Raw genomic sequence first — 18,902 nt, forward strand, 5'->3', positions numbered from 1 at the left:
ATGTTCCAATGCCCTGGCGCTTTCGAAACTGCAACATAGTTGGCATTTCCTAGTGTTCCTACCAAAGCAAGAATGGTGAAAGCACAGGCCCGACGTTGTCTGTTTCGCAGCCACGAGCGTGCATGTGTTGGAGGCCTTGCTGACCCGGCTTATTGAAGTAGAGAAAGGAAGGGGAATGATGCTCCACTGCCTAGCTATGTGTAGACTATCAGCTATTTTAAGCAAGCTCCCTATGGTCCATCACAGTGCATTAGCAAGGGCTATGCAAACTTGATCAGAAATTTGCTGCATGAAGAGTTCTTTAAAAATAAAACAAGGATGGTGATTTTCCAGGAGGGACAGCATGTGGTCTATTAGCTCGAAAGGCTTAGCACCACCGAGGCTGGGCAAGGAGAGCAACTGAGACACCAATAGTCCAAAAGTCTGAAAAAGGTGAGTTTTCAGCAATCAGTATTTATCATGTTCAGATGGGTGTTCAAGCAGACTCACCACTCTCACCACCGTAGAATTACCACATAGTAGAGTTTGGTGTCAGCCGCAGAGATTTCTCACAGAGCGAACTAGGCCTCAGCTCGTACAAACCCAGCCTCAACACTTTGATCTCAAAACTCTGACAGTTTCAAAGCTACTGCATTGGCTGACATATGCAATAACTCTGGAATCATCCTATCATGTTGGTTTTCGCAAATAAAACAAAGTGAGGTTTTTTATGTTTAATGAAACCTGCAACATTTTTATTGAACTCCAGAACCTTTACACAAAAGTTGCTAAAATTCTTTACCTAACCATGTCATCACGTCAGACCAGCCTGTTAAGGTGAAATCTCAAAACAATGTTGGCGGTTGTGAATTATTTGCATTTCTCCCAATTACATTACCCTACAACAGCACTCAGAGATAAACCATTATAGAAACTCCATCCAAGGTTAGGATTACACCCAGGTCTCTGAAACTGTGAGGCAACAACACCGACAACTGCACCACTGTTCTGCCTCCTCAACAAAGGTTTCTGCTTTCTTGTTGCATGTTAGATGGGATTTCCGTCAAATTTTGGTGAATCAGGAGTTTATAGATATATTTGAAGGTGGTGCTGTGGCGACCCACTTTCTGGCACACACGAACCGGCTCACAACAGCGCGCGCAGGCAGAGGGCCGGCCCCAAAAAGGGCGCCAGGCCATCTTCACCAGCAGGGGGAAAATCCCGCGCGCAGAAAGGGTCTGGGAGTATGCGTTCCCCACAGCAATCCCGCCCCAGGGAGGGCGGGAACGGGAAGGCTTTAAAGCGGGCCGCGAAGTTTGAATAAATCTCTTTCATTGCAACTCTAACTCACCGACTCCGTGTGGTTATTCTAGCGCTGAGTGTAGCACACCGCTACAATTGGTGACCCCGACGGCCCAAATGTTAAAGTTTCGTTAAAACTGCCAAGCTTCTGGACGCTGCAACCCCAATTATGGTTCGAACAAGCAGAAGCACAATTCCACATTCGGCAGATAACCTCGGAGTCCACTCGTTACTACTACGTGCTGAGCTCACTCGACCAGGAGACAGCTGCACAAGTTGAGGAGTTTATACAGTCGCTCCCGGAGGACGGCAAATACACAGCATTCAAAGCCCTGCTCATAAGGACTTTCGGACTCTCACGGCGCGAACGAGCACGCCGCTTAATGCACCTGGATGGTTTGGGAGACAGGCCGCCATCAGCATTAATGAACGAGGTGCTGGCCCTGGCTGAAGGACACAAACCCTGCCTCATGTTTGAGCAGGCGTTCCTAGAGCAACTGCCCGAGGACATATGCCTGCTGCTGTCTGACGCAGATTTCAGCAACCCCCAGGAGGTGGCGGCCCGAGCAGATGTGCTGTGGAATGCCAGGAAAGAGAAAGGGGCATCCGTCGCACAGATCACCAAGCCGCGAGCCCAACGAACAATGGTGTTTCTACCACCAGCGGTGGGGCACAGAGGTCCGCCGCTGCAGACCACCCTGCAAATACCCGGGAAACGCCGGGGCCAGCCGCCGCTGATGGCTACGGCGGCTGGCCATCAGGACAGCCTCCTGTACGTCTGGGACAAGCAGTCGGGACGCCGCTTTTTGGTCGACACCGGAGCGGAGATCAGCGTCTTACCTCCAACAAGTTACGACACCCGCAACAGAGAACCGGGACCCACCCTGAGGGCCGCTAATGGCAGCACAATACGAACCTACGGCACCCGCACGGTGTGGCTACAGTTCAGCTCCAGCCGGTTCACGTGGGACTTCACACTGGCCGCCGTGGCCCAACCACTGCTGGGGGCAGATTTTCTACGAGCCCACAGCCTGCTGGTCGACCTGCAAGGGAAGCGATTAGTCCTCGCCAAGACTTTTCAAACGTTCTCCCTGGGTGAAGCACAGTTGCCAGCCCCACACCTGGACTCCATCACGCTGTCCGACGATGAATTCACCAGGGTCCTGGCGGATTTCCCATCAGTACTGACACCGCAGTTCACGGCAGCCATACCCAGACACGGAGTACAGCACCACATCCCGACCCAGGGACCACCCCTCCACGCCCGTGCTCAAAGGCTTCCCCTGGACAAGCTCCGACTGGCGAAGGAGGAGTTCAAGAAGATGGAGGAATTAGGGATCATACGACGGTCCGACAGCCCATGGGCCTCCCCCCTTCACATGGTGCCCAAGGCAACGGGGGGCTGGCGACCATGCGGTGACTACCGCAGACTGAACGAGGCTACAACGCCAGACCGCTACCCTGTGCCGCACAGTCAAGACTTTGCAGCAAACCTACATGGTGCAAGGATCTTTTCCAAGGTAGACCTCGTCCGGGGATACCATCAAATCCCTGTACATCCGGACGACATCCCCAAAACAGCACTTATCACCCCGTTCGGACTTTTCGAATTCCTCTGAATGCCGTTTGGTCTAAAGAATGCCGCACAGACTTTCCAGCGGCTAATGGACGCGGTGGGACGTGACCTGGACTTTGCATTCATCTATTTGGACGACATCCTCATAGCCAGCAGTAGTCGGCAGGAGCATCTGTCCCACCTCCGCCAGCTCTACTCCCGCCTGAGCGAATTCGGCCTTACAATCAATCCAGCCAAATGCCAGTTCGGACTCGACACCATCGACTTCCTGGGCCACAGGATTACTAAAGACGGGCAAACCCGCTGCCCGCCAAGGTAGACGCGGTCCGCCACTTCCCCCGACCCAACACAGTCAAAGGCTTGCAGGAATTCGTGGGTATGGTGAATTTTTACCACCGTTTCCTCCCCTCAGCAGCCCGAACCATGTGCCCCCTGTTCACCCTGATGTCGGGTAAGGGCAAGGACATTACCTGGGACGAAGAGGCCGCAACCGCTTTCGTTAAAACCAAAGAAGCCTTAGCAAACGCCGCGATGCTAGTGCACCCCAGAACAGACGTTCCTACTGCCCTCACGGTGGACGCATCCAACATAGCATTCGGTGGAGTGCTGGAACAACTCATCGAGTGTTGCTGGCAACCCCTGGCGTTCTTCAGCAAACACCTACGACCACCCGAACTCAAATACAGTGCTTTCGACCGGGAGCTATTGGCACTATACCTGGCAATCCGGCATTTCAGGTACTTCTTAGAAGGTAGGCCCTTCACCGCGTTCACAGACCACAAACCGCTTACCTTTGCGTTCACTAAGGTGTCCGACCCCTGGTCGTCCCGCCAGCAGCGACATCTGTCCTACATCTCCGAGTACACGATGGACATCCGGCATGTCTCGGGAAAGGACAACGTCATGGCAGACGCACTTTCCAGACCTACCATACAGGCCCTGTCCCAGAGGGTGGACTATGCAGCGCTGGCAGAGGCACAGCAGGCAGATGCTGAGATCCCCAGTTACAGGACTGCAATCCCCGGTTTGCAGCTCCAAGACCTCCCCGTAGGCCCAGGCGAGAGGACCCTACTATGTGACGTAGCTACTGGCCAACCCCGCCCCGTCGTCCCAGCAGCCTGGCGCCGGCGGGTGTTCGAATCCATTCACAACTTAGCGCACCCCTCCATCAGGACAACTGTCCGGCTGGTCTCCAACAGGTTCGTGTGGCATAGACTTCGTAAACAGGTCAGTGAATGGGCCAAAACGTGCATGCAGTGCCAAACGGCCAAGGTGCAGCGGCACACTAAGGCTCTGCCGCAGCGGTTCGAACCCACCCGCCGGAGGTTCGACCACATCCATGTGGATATCGTGGGGCCCCTGCCAGTGCCGCGAGGAGCGCGGTACCTCCTAACGATGATAGACCGCTTCACCAGATGGCCAGAGGCAGTCCTGCTCACCGACACCACCTCCGTATCCTGTGCCCGAGCACTGATCGCAACCTGGGTAGCACGCTTTGGGGTACCGGCCCACATTACCTCCGACAGGGGCGCCCAGTTCACCTCCAGCCTGTGGTCGGCTATGGCCAGCCTTTTAGGAACACAGCTACACCACACAACTGCCTACCACCCACAGTCGAACGGACTAGTGAAGCACTTCCACCGTCACCTGAAATCGGCTCTCATGGCCCACCTGGAGGGGCCTAACTGGGTGGACGAACTTCCCTGGGTCCTGCTCGGAATCCGCACGGTGCCCAAGGAGGATCTACACACCTCGTCGGCCGAGTTGGTGTACGGCGCGCCCCTGGTCGTCCCAGGAGAGTTCATACCAGCCCCAAGGGGGCAAGAGGAAGAACCCACAGCAGTCCTGGACAGACTACAGGAGAGGCTCGGTAACCTAGCCCCCATACCCACTTCACAGCACGGACAGAGCCCGACCTGCGTACCCAAAGACCTGCAGAACTGTAAGTTTCTTTTTGTACGACAGGGCGGACACCGGGCACCGCTACAGCGGCCCTACGAGGGACCGTTTAAGGTGATCAGGAACAACGGGTCCACGTTCGTGCTGGACATTGGGGGGAGAGAGTAGGTATTCATGGTGGACCGACTCAAACCGGCCCATGTGGACTTGGCGCAGCCGGTCCTGGCTCAGGCACCGCGGCGCAGGGGCAGACCTCCCAAACAGAGGCCGATCCAGACTGTGGACATTGAGGGAGGTATTGCCGGTTCTGGGGGAGGGGTTATGTGGCGACCCACTTTCTGGCACACACGAACCGGCTCACAACAGCGCGCGCAGGCAGAGGGCCGGCCCCAAAAAGGGTGCCAGGCCATCTTCACCAGCCGGGGGAAAATCCCGCGCGCAGAAAGGGTCTGGGAATATTCATTCCCCACAGCAATCCCGCCCAGGGAGGGCGGGAACGGGAAGGCTTTAAAGCAGGCCGCAAAGTTTGAATAAATCTCTTTTATCGCAACTCTAACTCACCGAATCCGTGTGGTTATTCTAGCGCTGTGTGTAGCACACCGCTACAGTGCCTTCTATCTTTCAACATCAGTATGAATGACTGCTGGATGACTGGAGTGACAATTCCGCCTCTAGATGGCGTGACTATTATGTCTCATGATTTGCTGGCATGTGTATCCAGCAGTTTGCTGGCTTAAATTTCTTTCAGAATATCTTAAAATAGTGAGGTATTTTTTTCCCCTCATACTTCAAAGACTTTCACTGGCACAATTGGTGGCTGTTCCACTGTAAAGAATGTATGACTCTATAAACTTGGTGCTATGGCCTATTATTTTGTCAGCTTGGTAAGGTTTTCTTGATATCAATCAAGAAAGGTTCAGTTGAAGATTCAGCAGAGCTAGCATCGATATCTGTGAAGTAAGTGAATAAGTCAAGTACTTGGTGCATGTTGGTAGATTGGCTAAAATGATCTTTTCTTCAAAACTTGCATTGCAGTTTCTATGCACTACTGCTAATTAAGTCCTTTGAAAATGAAGTGTTTGCTTGTAATTATTTAGATCAATATTTAAGTAACCTCATTCAGGAGTGTGCAAGTAGCTCTGCAGCCACTGGTACGAATTGTCAACAGGTTCGTTTAAGTTTTATTTCAAGTATGTAAAATGAACACTGCTAAGAAGCTAACAACATGTGTAGGAATGGAAAATGCAAGAATACACAGAAGGTTAGGCAACATTTTAGATTAGATTAGATTAGATTCAACTTTATTGTCATTGTGCTGAGTACAGATACAAAGCCAATGAAATGCAGTTAGCATCTAACCAGAAATACAAAGAATAGTGTTACTTACAAAATAACTGTGAACAAAAAGTAAGTGCTACAGCGCACAAATATAAAAGTATTGAGACAGTACAATATGGGTGCAATACTGCTTAGCGCTGTGATGTGAGGTTCAGCAGGGTCACAACTTCAGGAAAGAAGCTCTTCCTGTGCCTGCTGGTGCGGGAGCGGAGGCTCCTGTAGTGCCTACTGGATGGGAGGTGAGTAAAAAGTCCATGGTTAGGGTGAGATGCATCCTTGATAATGCTTTTCGCCCTGCCCAGGCAGCGTTTATGGTAGATGTTCTCAATGGTGGGCAATTGGGTGCCGATAATCCACTGGGCAGTTTTCACCACATGCTGGAGTGCGTTGCGGTCCGATACGGGACAATTGCCATACCACACTGAGATGCAGTTGGACAGTATGCTCTCAGTGGTACAGCGGTAAAAGTCCGTCAGCATCCTGGGACAGAGGTGAGCTTTCTTGATGCTCCGCAGGAAATAAAGGCACTGTTGTGCCTTTTTGATCAGGATGGTGAAGTTCAGAGACCAGGTGAGATCCTTGGAAATGTGGACACCAAGGAATTTGAAGCTTGATACGCGCTCCACTACAGCTCCGTTGATGTAGATAGGGACGTGAGCGTGGTTCCTAGCATGCATGAAGTCCACAATGATCTCCTTGGTCTTCTGGGTGTTAAGGGCCAGGTTGTTGTCAGCACACCACGCGGCCAGGTGCTGGACCTCGTCCCTGTAGGCCGTCTCGTCATCCCCTCCGATCAGGCTAACCACTGTGGTGTCATCTGCAAACTTGATCATGGAGATAGATCCATGTACAGGAATGCAGTCATAGGTGAAAAGGGAGTACAGAAGAGGGCTCAGCACACAGCCCTGAGGCACACTGGTGTTCAGGGTGAGAGTGGAGGAAGAAAGGTTGTCTAACTGAACTGATTGGAGAGAGAGTAACAAAGTTAACATTTTGAATGAATGACCTTTCATCGAAACTGGGAAAAGTAGAAATAAAATGAATTCTTTTGAGAAAGGGGGTAGAAATTGAATGGGAAGTCTGTGGTGCGATGGGGAATTTGAATTATGCAGATTGCAATAGCAGCAGCTGAAAGCAGGTGAGCATCAAAGGTCATGTTTGGAGTGGCACAAAAAGCACAAGATGAACTAAATCTAAAACAGCAAAAAAGGAGAGGGGGCTGAATGCTGGACACAAGATTATCTGAAATGGTCAAATTCAGTGATGAATCATGAAGGTTTATTTATGCCCAGTTGTAAAATGAGCTGCTGTACCTCAAGATAACATTGGCCTTTTACACCGTTCCAATGCATCTCAAAGGTGAATATGGGGAGGAGAGTAATGGGTTGGAGAGTTAAAGTAATCAGCAACTGGATGTTCATTAAAAATGATCAAAAGTTCCAATTTCATGCTAACAAAAAAACTCTTTAGGACATTGCTACTTATTAATATAGGCCTGTAGGTTTGAGCTTTCATGTTTAAATATGCCTTCAAACAACAAGGTCATCCTTCAAGTGAAATTTTTTTTTCCACTCACTTTATATTCTTCCACCAATTGCTTTAAATTTTTATCCCTTGTCAACCTCTCTCCTGAATGAAGAAGTTCCAGTTTGCCAGACTATCCAGTTTTCTAAATCTTCACCTTCGTTAAATCTCTACTCAGCCTCTAAAATTCCAGATAAACCAGTCTCAGCCTGACCAATCTCTTAAAAATATTATTCTGCCTTACAACATTTTTGTTAATCTCTTTGGAACCCTTAAAAATTACTTAACATTTCTGAAGTCCACTTCCCTGACCTTTCCTTATAAACTTTGATTTCCTCCTTGATTAGAAATATGTTTATCTCAGCCTTAAATATGCCCAAGGACTCTATCCCCACATTTTTCAGTGTCAAGTAATTCTTAAAAACTTCCAACCCTCTGAGAGAAGAAATTCTTTCTTATCTCATTCTTAAGTTACTCCTTCGCAACTGCAAACAAATTTTTATTATGATTAACTCACTTGAGAACTTTAAGTTAAAGAGATGACTAATTCCACTGACATTTTAAGTGCTTCATTACGTGAATGGATATCCTAAACAATGGCTGTTTATGATTGCCAACATAAAACTCTACTACTACTACTACTACTACTACTTCGACTCAGGCCTAGGAGGGGCCGGCATCGGGTATGATGACGGACTCTCCACTTCTCCCTCTCCCTCATCAGTGTATTCAGTTCATCTACATCAGCCGTGCCACTGTCTTCTAGGAGCGTGTTGACCATAGTCTTGGGAGGGCGCCCAGGGTTCATCCTCCCGTGCTTGGGCTCCCATATGATGACTAGGCTGGCAGGTAGCTTGAGGTGGCGTAGACTGTGCCCTGCTAGTTGCAGTCTTCTCGCCTCGATTTTAGTGGTGAGCATCGGTAGGTGGTTATAGAGCTCGACGTTTGTCATGTGCTGTTGCCAACACATGTCAAGAGCAATCCGGAGCATTCGTGTATAGCAACCATCTAGAGACTTTTGCATAGTCTCAAACACATAAAATAAGTGCTTGGATACAAATACTAATTTCCACATCAAAAGTTGTTTTTGTGCTCTATTCTGGGTGTCTCTAACATTGTCCGAAATATAATTTAAATGAGTTTTAAATAAATGAAATAGACAAATTGTTTTCTTTGTACGGATATTTAAGAGAGTTATATATTTCAAGTTTGATCTTTCTGTAAAATATGCTTTTCAAGTTTGGCAAAGGATAATCTGTTATTCACTCCATGTGGATTTAGTGTAACAAGGCTCAATTACATTCAATCAACTATGTTTGAAATCAATGGATATTGAATATTTTATGTAACATATATTCTCATTTTGGAATGAATTCCTCATGATGCATATTTTAATGCACGTCAAAAATTGGTAAAATATCTTCTGCTATACAAGAATATCAGCTTCTGTGGATGTCCACAAGTTAAAATCCTAAACTGGGCAAGGCCAATTTAGATGGCATTATAGACAGAAACTTTCAAAAGTTGATCCGTGAAGTTGTTTGCAGGTAAAGGGACACCTTGCAAGTGGGAGACTTTTAAAGAGTAAGGCAGCAAGAGCAAGGATTAATCTCTTCAGGAATATAGGGGAGTAAAATTCAGTGACAAAAAGGGTATATGAGGTAGTCTTGGCAGAAAAGATAAAGGAGAATGCAAAGAGATTCTACTAGTATACTAAAAGGAAAATGTTTAACTAGGAAGAGAAACATGCCCCTTAAAAATTAACAATGTTATCCAGGTGTGGAGCTTCAAAAGATGGTTAAGAGCCTTAATATCTGCAGTATATTTACCCTGGAGAAAGACTTGGATGTTCTGGTTCTCAGGGAAGTTAATAGTGATGTCTTGAAGAGAGTCCATATTACAGAAGAGGAGGTGCTGGAAATCTTAAAACACAGAATGGTCACTAAATCAAGTGTATCCCTAGGACATTGTGTGATGTCAGGGAAGAAATTGTGCAGCTTTTGCAAAGACATTTGTATCATAGACAACCATAGGTGAGGTGCTGGAAGACTGGAAGAGCTAATGTTATGTCTTTAAAGTAAGACTACAAGGAAAATCACGAGAACAATACTAATATCAGTGGTGAGTTTGTTATGGGTTGGGGATTCTGAGCGGTAGCATTTACATTCATTTGGAAACACATAGATTGATTACGGACATTCAGTGTGCTTTTCTGTGTGGAAAATAGTGTCACAAATTTGGTTGAGATTTTGAAGATGTGGTCAGGAATATAGATGAGGAAAGTACAGTAGACATTGTCTACATGTATTTTAGCATGGCCTCTGACATAATATGGCATAGTAGGCTAGTTTAGAGAGTTAGATTGTGTGGGATCCAGGGCAAGCTAGTCAATTAGATACAAAACTGACGATAGTAGGAGACAGAGGACTGCAGTGAATGGTTGTTTCTCAGAGCAAAGGTCTGTGCCCAGTAGTGAGTCTCAGGGATTGATGCTAGTTCTACTTTTGCTTGTCTTTTATACTTATGTTATGGATGAAAATCTAGGTGGCCAGGTTAGTAAGTTTGCAAATAACTCTAAAAATTGTTGATATAGTGCACAGTTAAGAATGTTACTTAAGATTACAACAGATTCTTGATCAACTGGGCTGAGCTGGTGGTCTGAGGAATGACAAATGGAGTTTAATTCAAATAAGTATGAAGTGTTGCATTTGGTAAGATAAACCAGGGGAGGAGTCGCACAGTAAATGGTACAGCACTGGGGAGTATTGCAGGACTCTTACACCTAAAGGTGCAGGTATAAAGTTCCTTGGAAGTGGTGACACAAATAAATAGGCTGATGAAGAAGGCATTTGGAACATCATGCTACAGCAGTATATGAGGCTATATTTGAGGTGCTGCATACAGTTCTGGTCACATCTCTATAGGAAGGATGTCATTAAACTGGAGGGGGCAAAAAGATTAACAAGGATGTTACCGGAACAGGAGGGCTTGCGTTATAATGAGATGCTGAATAGACTAGTATATTTATTCCCCTGGAGTATAGGTGGCTGAGGGTGACCTTGGAGGTTTATAAGATCATGAAGCATATAAATAAACTGAATAGACAGTCTTTTTCTCCAAGGAAGAGAATTCTGAAAGTGGAGAACATAGGCTTAAAGTGAGGGGAAGGAATTAAAATGGATGACATCATCTTTTTCACACGGAGGCTAAGGTATGTGCTATCAGAAGAAGTGGTAATCACGACACTATTACATTTTACATCATTTAAAAGGATTTTGGACATTTGCTTAGATAGGAAAGGTAGAAGAATAAGGGTCAATGACAGGCAAATGGGGCTACCTAAGTTAGGCCACCTGGTTGTTATGGATATTGGAATGAAAGACATTTTTCCATAATCCTGAGATGCGTGATTCTTAGAAGCAAAAATTTTGTGCAGAATTACAAATGATCATATTGGTTGCCTTCAAAATTCAAATCCAAAAACATAGCTTTAAGTAGCGTTTATATGTTATGTATGCAAGAAATGTTGACACATTGCAAAGAACTGAGCACTGAGTTTGTAAAATGAGATTGCATATAGAACATTGAACATGACAGCACAGTACAATCCCTTCAGCCCATGTTACTGTGCTAATCTTTTAACCTATTCTAAGAGCAATCTAATCCTGCCTCCCACATAGCCCTTGATGTTTTTTATCCAGGTGCCTATCTAAGAGTCTCTTAAATGTCCCAAATGTATTTGCTTCTACCATCAGGCCCAGCAATATGTTCTAACATAAGAGAACATTAATTCCATTTTCATCATCATGCACTGTTACAAGTATATTTTGGGCTCTTCCCAGGAAAGGGTTGATGATGAGTTGGGTGCCAGGAATGAGAAGCAATGCTGATGATGCTTATGCTGAAGTGGCAGAATCAGGATCAGTATTTTCAGTTGCAATACTCAGCAGGTCAGGCAGCACCTATGGAAGGAAATTGACAATCCACATTTCAAGTCATGGCCGTTCACCTGAATTGAAAGACAATGGGGAGATAGCCAGTATAAAAAGGTGGAGGGAAGTATTGGAGAAAGAGCTATAGCCCAAGAGCATTTGCAGTTGATAGCCCTATTGCCTTTGAATCAGAAAGTTGCAGATTCAAATTATACTCTGTGGCTTTGAACTCAAAAATTGAAATTTACAGATGATTTTAATATCAAGTGAGTGTCATGGATGTCTGAATGTAGATCCCAAGTGGATACAAGAAACTCTATCTTATAATTTTGAAATGATGGGATGAGTTAGCTCACAAACAAGAGAAAATCTACAAATGCTGGAAATCCAAGCAACACACACAAAATGCTGAAGGGGCTCAGCAGGCGAGGTGGCATCTATGGAAAAGAATTAGCTGATGTTTTGGGCCGAGACCCTTCAGGAGGACTAGAGAAAAAGGATGAGGAGTTCTCCCCCTTCTCCCCTCCCCACCACCTCCTTCTAACTCTCACTCCAACATTTTGAATGAGTTAGCTACTGTGATCTGCTCATTATTTTCCTCTCATTCTTGCCAAGATATAGATCTTCATTGTTAATTGAAAATGCTTTCTTCTGCTGCTCAGATCTAAGCTTTCAGAATGTACTTTGGCTAAGGGATTGATCAGCTGCCCTAATCTAGTGTTATACAATATTTTGACAAATGTTCATTCTTGTGAAGAATCTTGGGTTTAAGTACAGTAAAGGTGCTAAGTAAAAGATTATTGATGTTACGGATTTTATCTCTTGGAACAGAATACTTGAGGAATGTCTTGTCTAATCATTGTATAGTCTGTGTCACTTCATAATTTTCCTTGATGATGATCTGCAGGCTATGATGTTCAATGGAAAACAAATTAAAGGTTTTGAGTAGATTCTGGTTTAGAATAATTACTATTTTCCTATTTTATTGTTATTAGCATAATCTCTGAACATTATTTTGCTTTATTTAGCTTTGTAGCAAAGGTGCTGTTCTGGGAAACCCGTTCTATGCATCCTATGAAAAGATTTCGAGCATTGCCAGTTTCATCGAAACCAAACTTGTAACTTGTTATCTGCGTATGAGGAGACCAGACCTAGCTCTTAATCATGCTCACAGGTAATCATTATCAATTGATATAATTATTGCCATCCTGTTTAATGCTGAAGACCTATGCTGTTTGACTAATACATTTGTCAAATTTCAAGAATTTTCCAAATTTTCCAAATATATGAAGGAGCACTTCATATAATTGTACCCAAAGAGTCAACCTAGTAATGGTAAAAATTTGAGCACAATTCCAATCAATCTTATCTAAAACTAAAAAATGCTTGAATGTTCTGTAACACAGGGTTATTTAATCCACAGGATTCTTTGTAAATCCACAGATGCTGCCTAATATGCTAACATTCTGATATTTGCCGGAATCCTACATCTGCAGTTATTTTGCTTTTCATTCCATATCCACTGCTAATTATTGTGCGGATTGATTACATCAGAATTAAACAGTATTTCAAATGTAGCATTGCAACTCCTGCTCATTGAGAGTACAATTCAGCCTTTCGGCTGCATAACTCACAGTTTTAACCATAAAATGAATGGTTGTATATTGCTGGAGATATACCATTCAAATAACTGATTTAATAACTAACAGAAAGGTAGTTTTAATATTTTCTGCTTGATTTTTATCAGATGTAATAAAATAATGCTTTTTTGTCTTTTAAAAAAGCTGTTTCTCAGATATATTGAAATATTACAAAAGTATTTGTAATTTTATTTATGTTTATATTTTTAAGATGATTGACTATAGTTGAGAAGTGGAGTGATTAAATTTTAAGTCAATTGAGAAGTGCTTTTATGGATTTAAAAGTAAAGTATTTGAATTTGTCTCCACTTGAATCATAACTATGTTTGTCCAATGAGAGCTTTTCTCAGTGTAAAGTATGTTAGAACAGGATTTAAGTTACTTTCACATGGATTTAAAGTTCAAAGTAAAATTTATTATCAGAGTTCATACATGTCACCACATACAACCCAGAGATTCTCTTTCTGGGGCATACTTAGCAATTTAAAGCATCATTCTGTGTAAACCACATTTTAAAAATTTTAAAAAGCTAGAATCATGATTTTCAGTCTATTTAAATTAATGAATGAAAAAATAAAACTCTTGTGAGTCTTTGTTATCTCTATCTTTTCATTAAAATACTATAGCCAGATAATCTGCTCTTCTGTCTACTCTGTGTAAAATGGCTAGCTGTGGAAATTGCAGGTGCTGGAAATTTGAAATACAAAAAAAAATACGAGAACTCCTCAATGGGTCAGGCAGCTTCTATGGGGAGACAAGTTTTTTCCTGATTTCAAAAAATTTTCTAGTATTCACCAAATTTAGTTCAGAATAGTGATATTCTGGCTAATACTCCATATATCACCATTTTTGAGAAAAAAATTCCCTATTAAAGTGGGAAAGGGCTATCAAGAGTGTTTTGCCATCCAACACTCTATAGCTAATACTACATAACTACCAAAGTTCAACAATAATGTACCTAATGTACCTCTTGTACCTAATAAAGTAGTCACTGAGTTTATATTTGTAGTTTTATGCTGCTCCAGGCCATCCATTTCAAAGTTTGACATTTTGTGCATTCAGAGATGCTCTTTTGCACACCACTGTTGTAACTCACGGTTATATGAAATACTGTCACCTTCCTGTCAGCCTGAATCAGTTTGGCTATTCTCCTCTGACCTCTGTCATTAACAAGGCAATTTCAACCACAGAACTGCAACTCACTGGACCTTTCGTCATTTCTTGCACCATTCCTTTTAAACTCTGGAGACTGTTGTGCATGAAAACCCCAGGAGATCAGCAAGTTTCTGTGATACTCACAGGAACAATCTGTAGTCAAAATCACTTTAAGCCATGTGTCTTTCCCATTCCGACATTTGGTCTAAACAACAATTGAACCTCTCGACCTTGTCTACATGCTTTTATGCATTGAGTTGCTCCCATATCATTGGCTGATAAGATATTTGCATTAACTGCAAAGACCTAATAAAGTAACCACTGAGTGTATAAATATAACAGTCCATTGTAGTGAACAGTGTACCATTTGATGTTTCCTCTAAATTTACCATTATTCAGTAAAACTAATTGTGATTGTAAGCAAAACTAAAATGGAAAAGGTCCTGTTAGGTTGCTTTTAGTACTATGATGTTGAAAATCTTTGACAAGACAGACAATTGCATCATGCTCCTTAAACATATCACAACTAACCTTAAACATAATTTTTTGGGGAAAGTAATGATGTTCAAATCAATACTAATATTCTATTTCAACAAAGAAGAGGGATAATATTACAATCGGCTCAATCAACTGTATGAACCTACCTTGGGCATGTGAATGTTAAGACATATTCATATACGGAGGCTTTGGACACATTGATATTTAAATATTTCACTTTTGCAATAAAATTGACTAACTTAGTAAAATTTATAAATAGTTTGTTGGTCAAGCTAATTTACAGTCTTCTGACATTTCTAAGGAGCATTTTACTGAATCCAATTAACTTCCGTAATCACCTTCGTCAAGCTACAGTCTTCCGTTGTTTGGAACGATATACTGAAGCTGCAAGGTCAGTGAAATTCTGCAAATGTAATATAGAGATCGGTTTTGAAAGTTAACATTTCAAAAGGGTTCTTTATTATAAGCATTTATTTTAATGCTAGTTGGAAACAACAATAACAAGGTTAAACTTGTCAGTGTTGCTTTTACTAGTGAATTCTTTTAATAGTGTTCCAGTTTTTAACTGGCTTACATCTAAGGTGAATGCAAGTTTAACATGCTAAACATTGATATGGTAGCACCTAGGAATTTAAGGGCTCATCTGCTTGGGGTTTTGAATGAACCTTTCTAACAATCAAATTTTAATTGTACTGTACTACTGTATTTGAGTGTGTTAAAATATTACCAATCACGAACATTCTTTTCATTTTGAAACTAGTTTGATCACTGCAATACTTAACATGACTTGCACATATTTACTAGGGTAAATTCAGATGCAGGGATTTTATTCTTGACAGACCTGTTGCTGGCTCAAGAAATACATCTCTGTAGTAAATCCATTGTATTGACCTGTGCATTTGAATTCTCGTTCTGGAGGAGTTCTTGTAAAAACTAGAACTAAAAAATAAAGATTGCTGTGCATCCTTAATCATTTTTGATACATTTGCCTTTTGTTCCCCCAAATCAAATGCTCTGAATTATAGACAGACAGTACTACCATGTTATTCATCAATCTCATGGCTCTTTTGGACTCCTATCTGTCTGAATTTTGTTAGCCTTTCACTGTGATTCCTCTTTGTTTTGTGCTCCAGTCAGGCTCATTCCAAGTTGTTGAACTATTTAACAATGGTATTTATTCCTGTTCCAATCCAGGTTCTCAGATAAATGCCATTCAATACCAATGTAAAATATGCAGTCCTTCTCTTTGCCTCCCTTACTGCCAGAGCAAATTTCCGCTAATTAAAACAGACGTTTTATCATTGTTACTGGAAGTAAAAAAAAATGGAACATCTGGATATGGACATTTTGATAGAGTTGTGATTTCTGAGGCTATTTTCTTTTCTGAAGTTTTCTGGGTTGATGTGGGGGTGTGATGTAATGAGAGGGGTAGAAATAAGGCATTTGTTAGAATCGATCACTTATTGAACTACTTCCTTTTCCTGTACTTCTACATGCCTTCTAATATTTCTATTATGAGGAGAGAAAAGGATACAGTATCATGCATTGGTTTACCACCACCTGCTGATACCCACTATCTCAGATCTACTGATACGTCTAACAGATCCGAAGTGTCATGATTGTACTTCTTATGAAAAAATTGTAAACCATAAGACAATTGGTAGCACAGTTTGCTTGTGTCAGATGAGTGTGGGTTCAAGGCATATGCTAAAGGCTTGACCACAAAAATCTGAGTTGATCAAGAGCACGCTGTGCTGTCAAAGATCCTGCCTTTGGAACAAGATCCGAATTCAACCTGCTATCTGTCACTTTGGATTGTTGTAAAGGTCCATTTCCACTATTTCAAGTGAAAAGCATGTGTATTTTTCAAATGCCCTAGTTAATATTTATATCTCAATCAAATCATAATTAAAAATATATCTTATAGCATGGGATTTTACTGTGTGAAATGTGGTTGAAATACTGTATATTCCATATTGCAACAGTGATAACACTAAAATTATTTTGTTGGCTATAAAGTGTTTAGGAGTCTTTGAAAGCTGGGCTCCAAAACTGCAGCAGCAGCCACAACTTAAAGGAAAGGCATGCATTTATAAAACACCTTTCAATATTAACTAGGGCATTTGAAAAATACCCGTACTTTTCACTTGAAATAGTGAAAATAGACCTTTACAACAATCCAATGTCTTTCCTTTAAGATGTGGCTGCTGCTGCAGTTCTGGAGCCCACAGTCTGAGTCAGCAAAAATAGTTCATCGGGCTCTTTCAGTAGTTGAGCAGAAATATTTTATTTGGATTTATTGATTTCATATCACTTTAGCCAGATGATTGCACACTGTCAAGTTATATACTGTATACAGTTATACAGTATATTTACCAGTTTGTTTAAAAATCACAAGAAATTATGCAAGTGCTGGAAATCTAGAGCAATACACTCAAAAATGCAGAACCAAATCAGAAGTACTGGAAAAGAAAAGACAAAATGTTAGAAATGCTCCACAAGTCTGGAAGCATCATTGGTGAGAAAGAATTTACATTCCAGATCATAAGTGAACTCTGTAAAATTTTTCAGATTGCAAAAATGGGGGGGAATGGAGAGAACAATGTCTACAGTTGGAAGACAATCAGGAGAAATGTGAGGTTGTATTGCTTGTAGTAATGACATTTTTAATCACAGATGGTCTATCTGTGGAGAGTGAAAACAAAATGAAAACAAACTTTGCTGGGGCTGCAAATTGCAAAATAAAACCCAGCAGATTCCAGAATCCCGAAATAAAAACATAGGTTGCATGAAATACTCACTCATTTGTTACAATCAGCATTTCAATGGCAATATCTAGCCTTTATTGCCCATCAAAACAGTGTGGCATGTTAAGCCATTTAAGAGTTAATTATTAGGCCAGATTGCACAGATCTCCTTTGAAAGATGGATGGGTTTTTTAAATAATAAGGTAGCATTACAATTGTTGTTAACACTGATTGGTTTATTTTAAACTGAAGCTTTTTAACTGAATTCAAACTCCACTGCTACTAGAGTGGAGTTTAAACTCAGGATTTTTAGCCTCTAGATTACTAATATGTTAATTTGAAGGCTATGCCATGTCATTCTCATACCTGTAGGCATTGGCCTGAAATTTACCTCTTCCTAAATCCACAGATGCTGCCTGCTATGCTAATATTCTGGTATTTGCTAGAATCCTGCACCTGCAGTTATTTTGCTTTTCATTCCATATCCACTGCTAATTATGCTGCAGATTGATTACATCAGAATGGAAGTCCATTAAGTAACAGCAAAGCCTTGTTAATCTGTGGGTTTTAAATCTTAACGGGGCTTTGTTGGAATAGCATAGAGAGATAAAGCAGTCAGATTGAGTGTGAGATGGAGAGTTAAAGCAACAAACAATGGAAGAAGAGTCACTTTTGCAGACTGAATTGAAATATTTTGCAACTGGTTATACAATCTACCTTGGTTTCTTCAGGTAGGGAAGAGATTATGTTAAGAATACACAGTGCATAAGAACATAAACTGAAGCAGAATTAGGTCATTGGCTCCATAATTCAAGCAGATAATGATGCATCTTTTACCTCTGATCTCTAAAGCTGCACTAATGTCATGTCCTTTGTTTCCCCATTATATGCAAAACCCTGTTGATTTCTGTCATAAATATACTCAGTGACTGATCATTCTTAACAAAAAAAATGTTTTTCAGAGACTAGTGGGCTACGACCTGGGGAAAATTTAAATTCTGCAGCTGCCCCATCAAGTACCATAAAGAATATTGTATGCTACAATTCTAAACTTGAAAACAGAGGCCTAGTCTGCCTGATTGTTTCTCGTATAATAATTTTGCCATCTCAAAATCAGTCAGGTGAATCTTCCTCTATGACAAATACAATATACCCTCTTTAATTTTCTTACTTTTCTATAGTTTTTACAACCTGTGCATGATGCTACAATTGTGGAGTCATTATGGTTTCATGGATTGGAACAAGCTGTCTCTACTTTTGTAGTCAAACATTTTAATGGTCAAAAGGTAACATGGTCTTTGCCTTCCTACAC

At 42.3% G+C, this 18,902-nt stretch overlaps 1 protein-coding gene across 1 annotated transcript in view; it reads left to right on the forward strand.

The window, feature by feature from the left end:
- Positions 1-18,902, forward strand: part of LOC134345938 (spermatogenesis-associated protein 16-like) — a 142,572-nt gene that overhangs the window by 43,683 nt on the left and 79,987 nt on the right. The window contains exons 4-5 of the mRNA XM_063047288.1: positions 12,579-12,724; positions 15,145-15,234. Coding sequence (XP_062903358.1) covers positions 12,579-12,724; positions 15,145-15,234 — 236 coding nt within the window. The remainder of the gene's footprint in view (positions 1-12,578; positions 12,725-15,144; positions 15,235-18,902) is intronic.

Source organism: Mobula hypostoma, chromosome 4 (genome assembly GCF_963921235.1).
Source record: "Mobula hypostoma chromosome 4, sMobHyp1.1, whole genome shotgun sequence".
Classification (NCBI taxonomy): Eukaryota; Metazoa; Chordata; class Chondrichthyes; order Myliobatiformes; family Myliobatidae; genus Mobula; species Mobula hypostoma.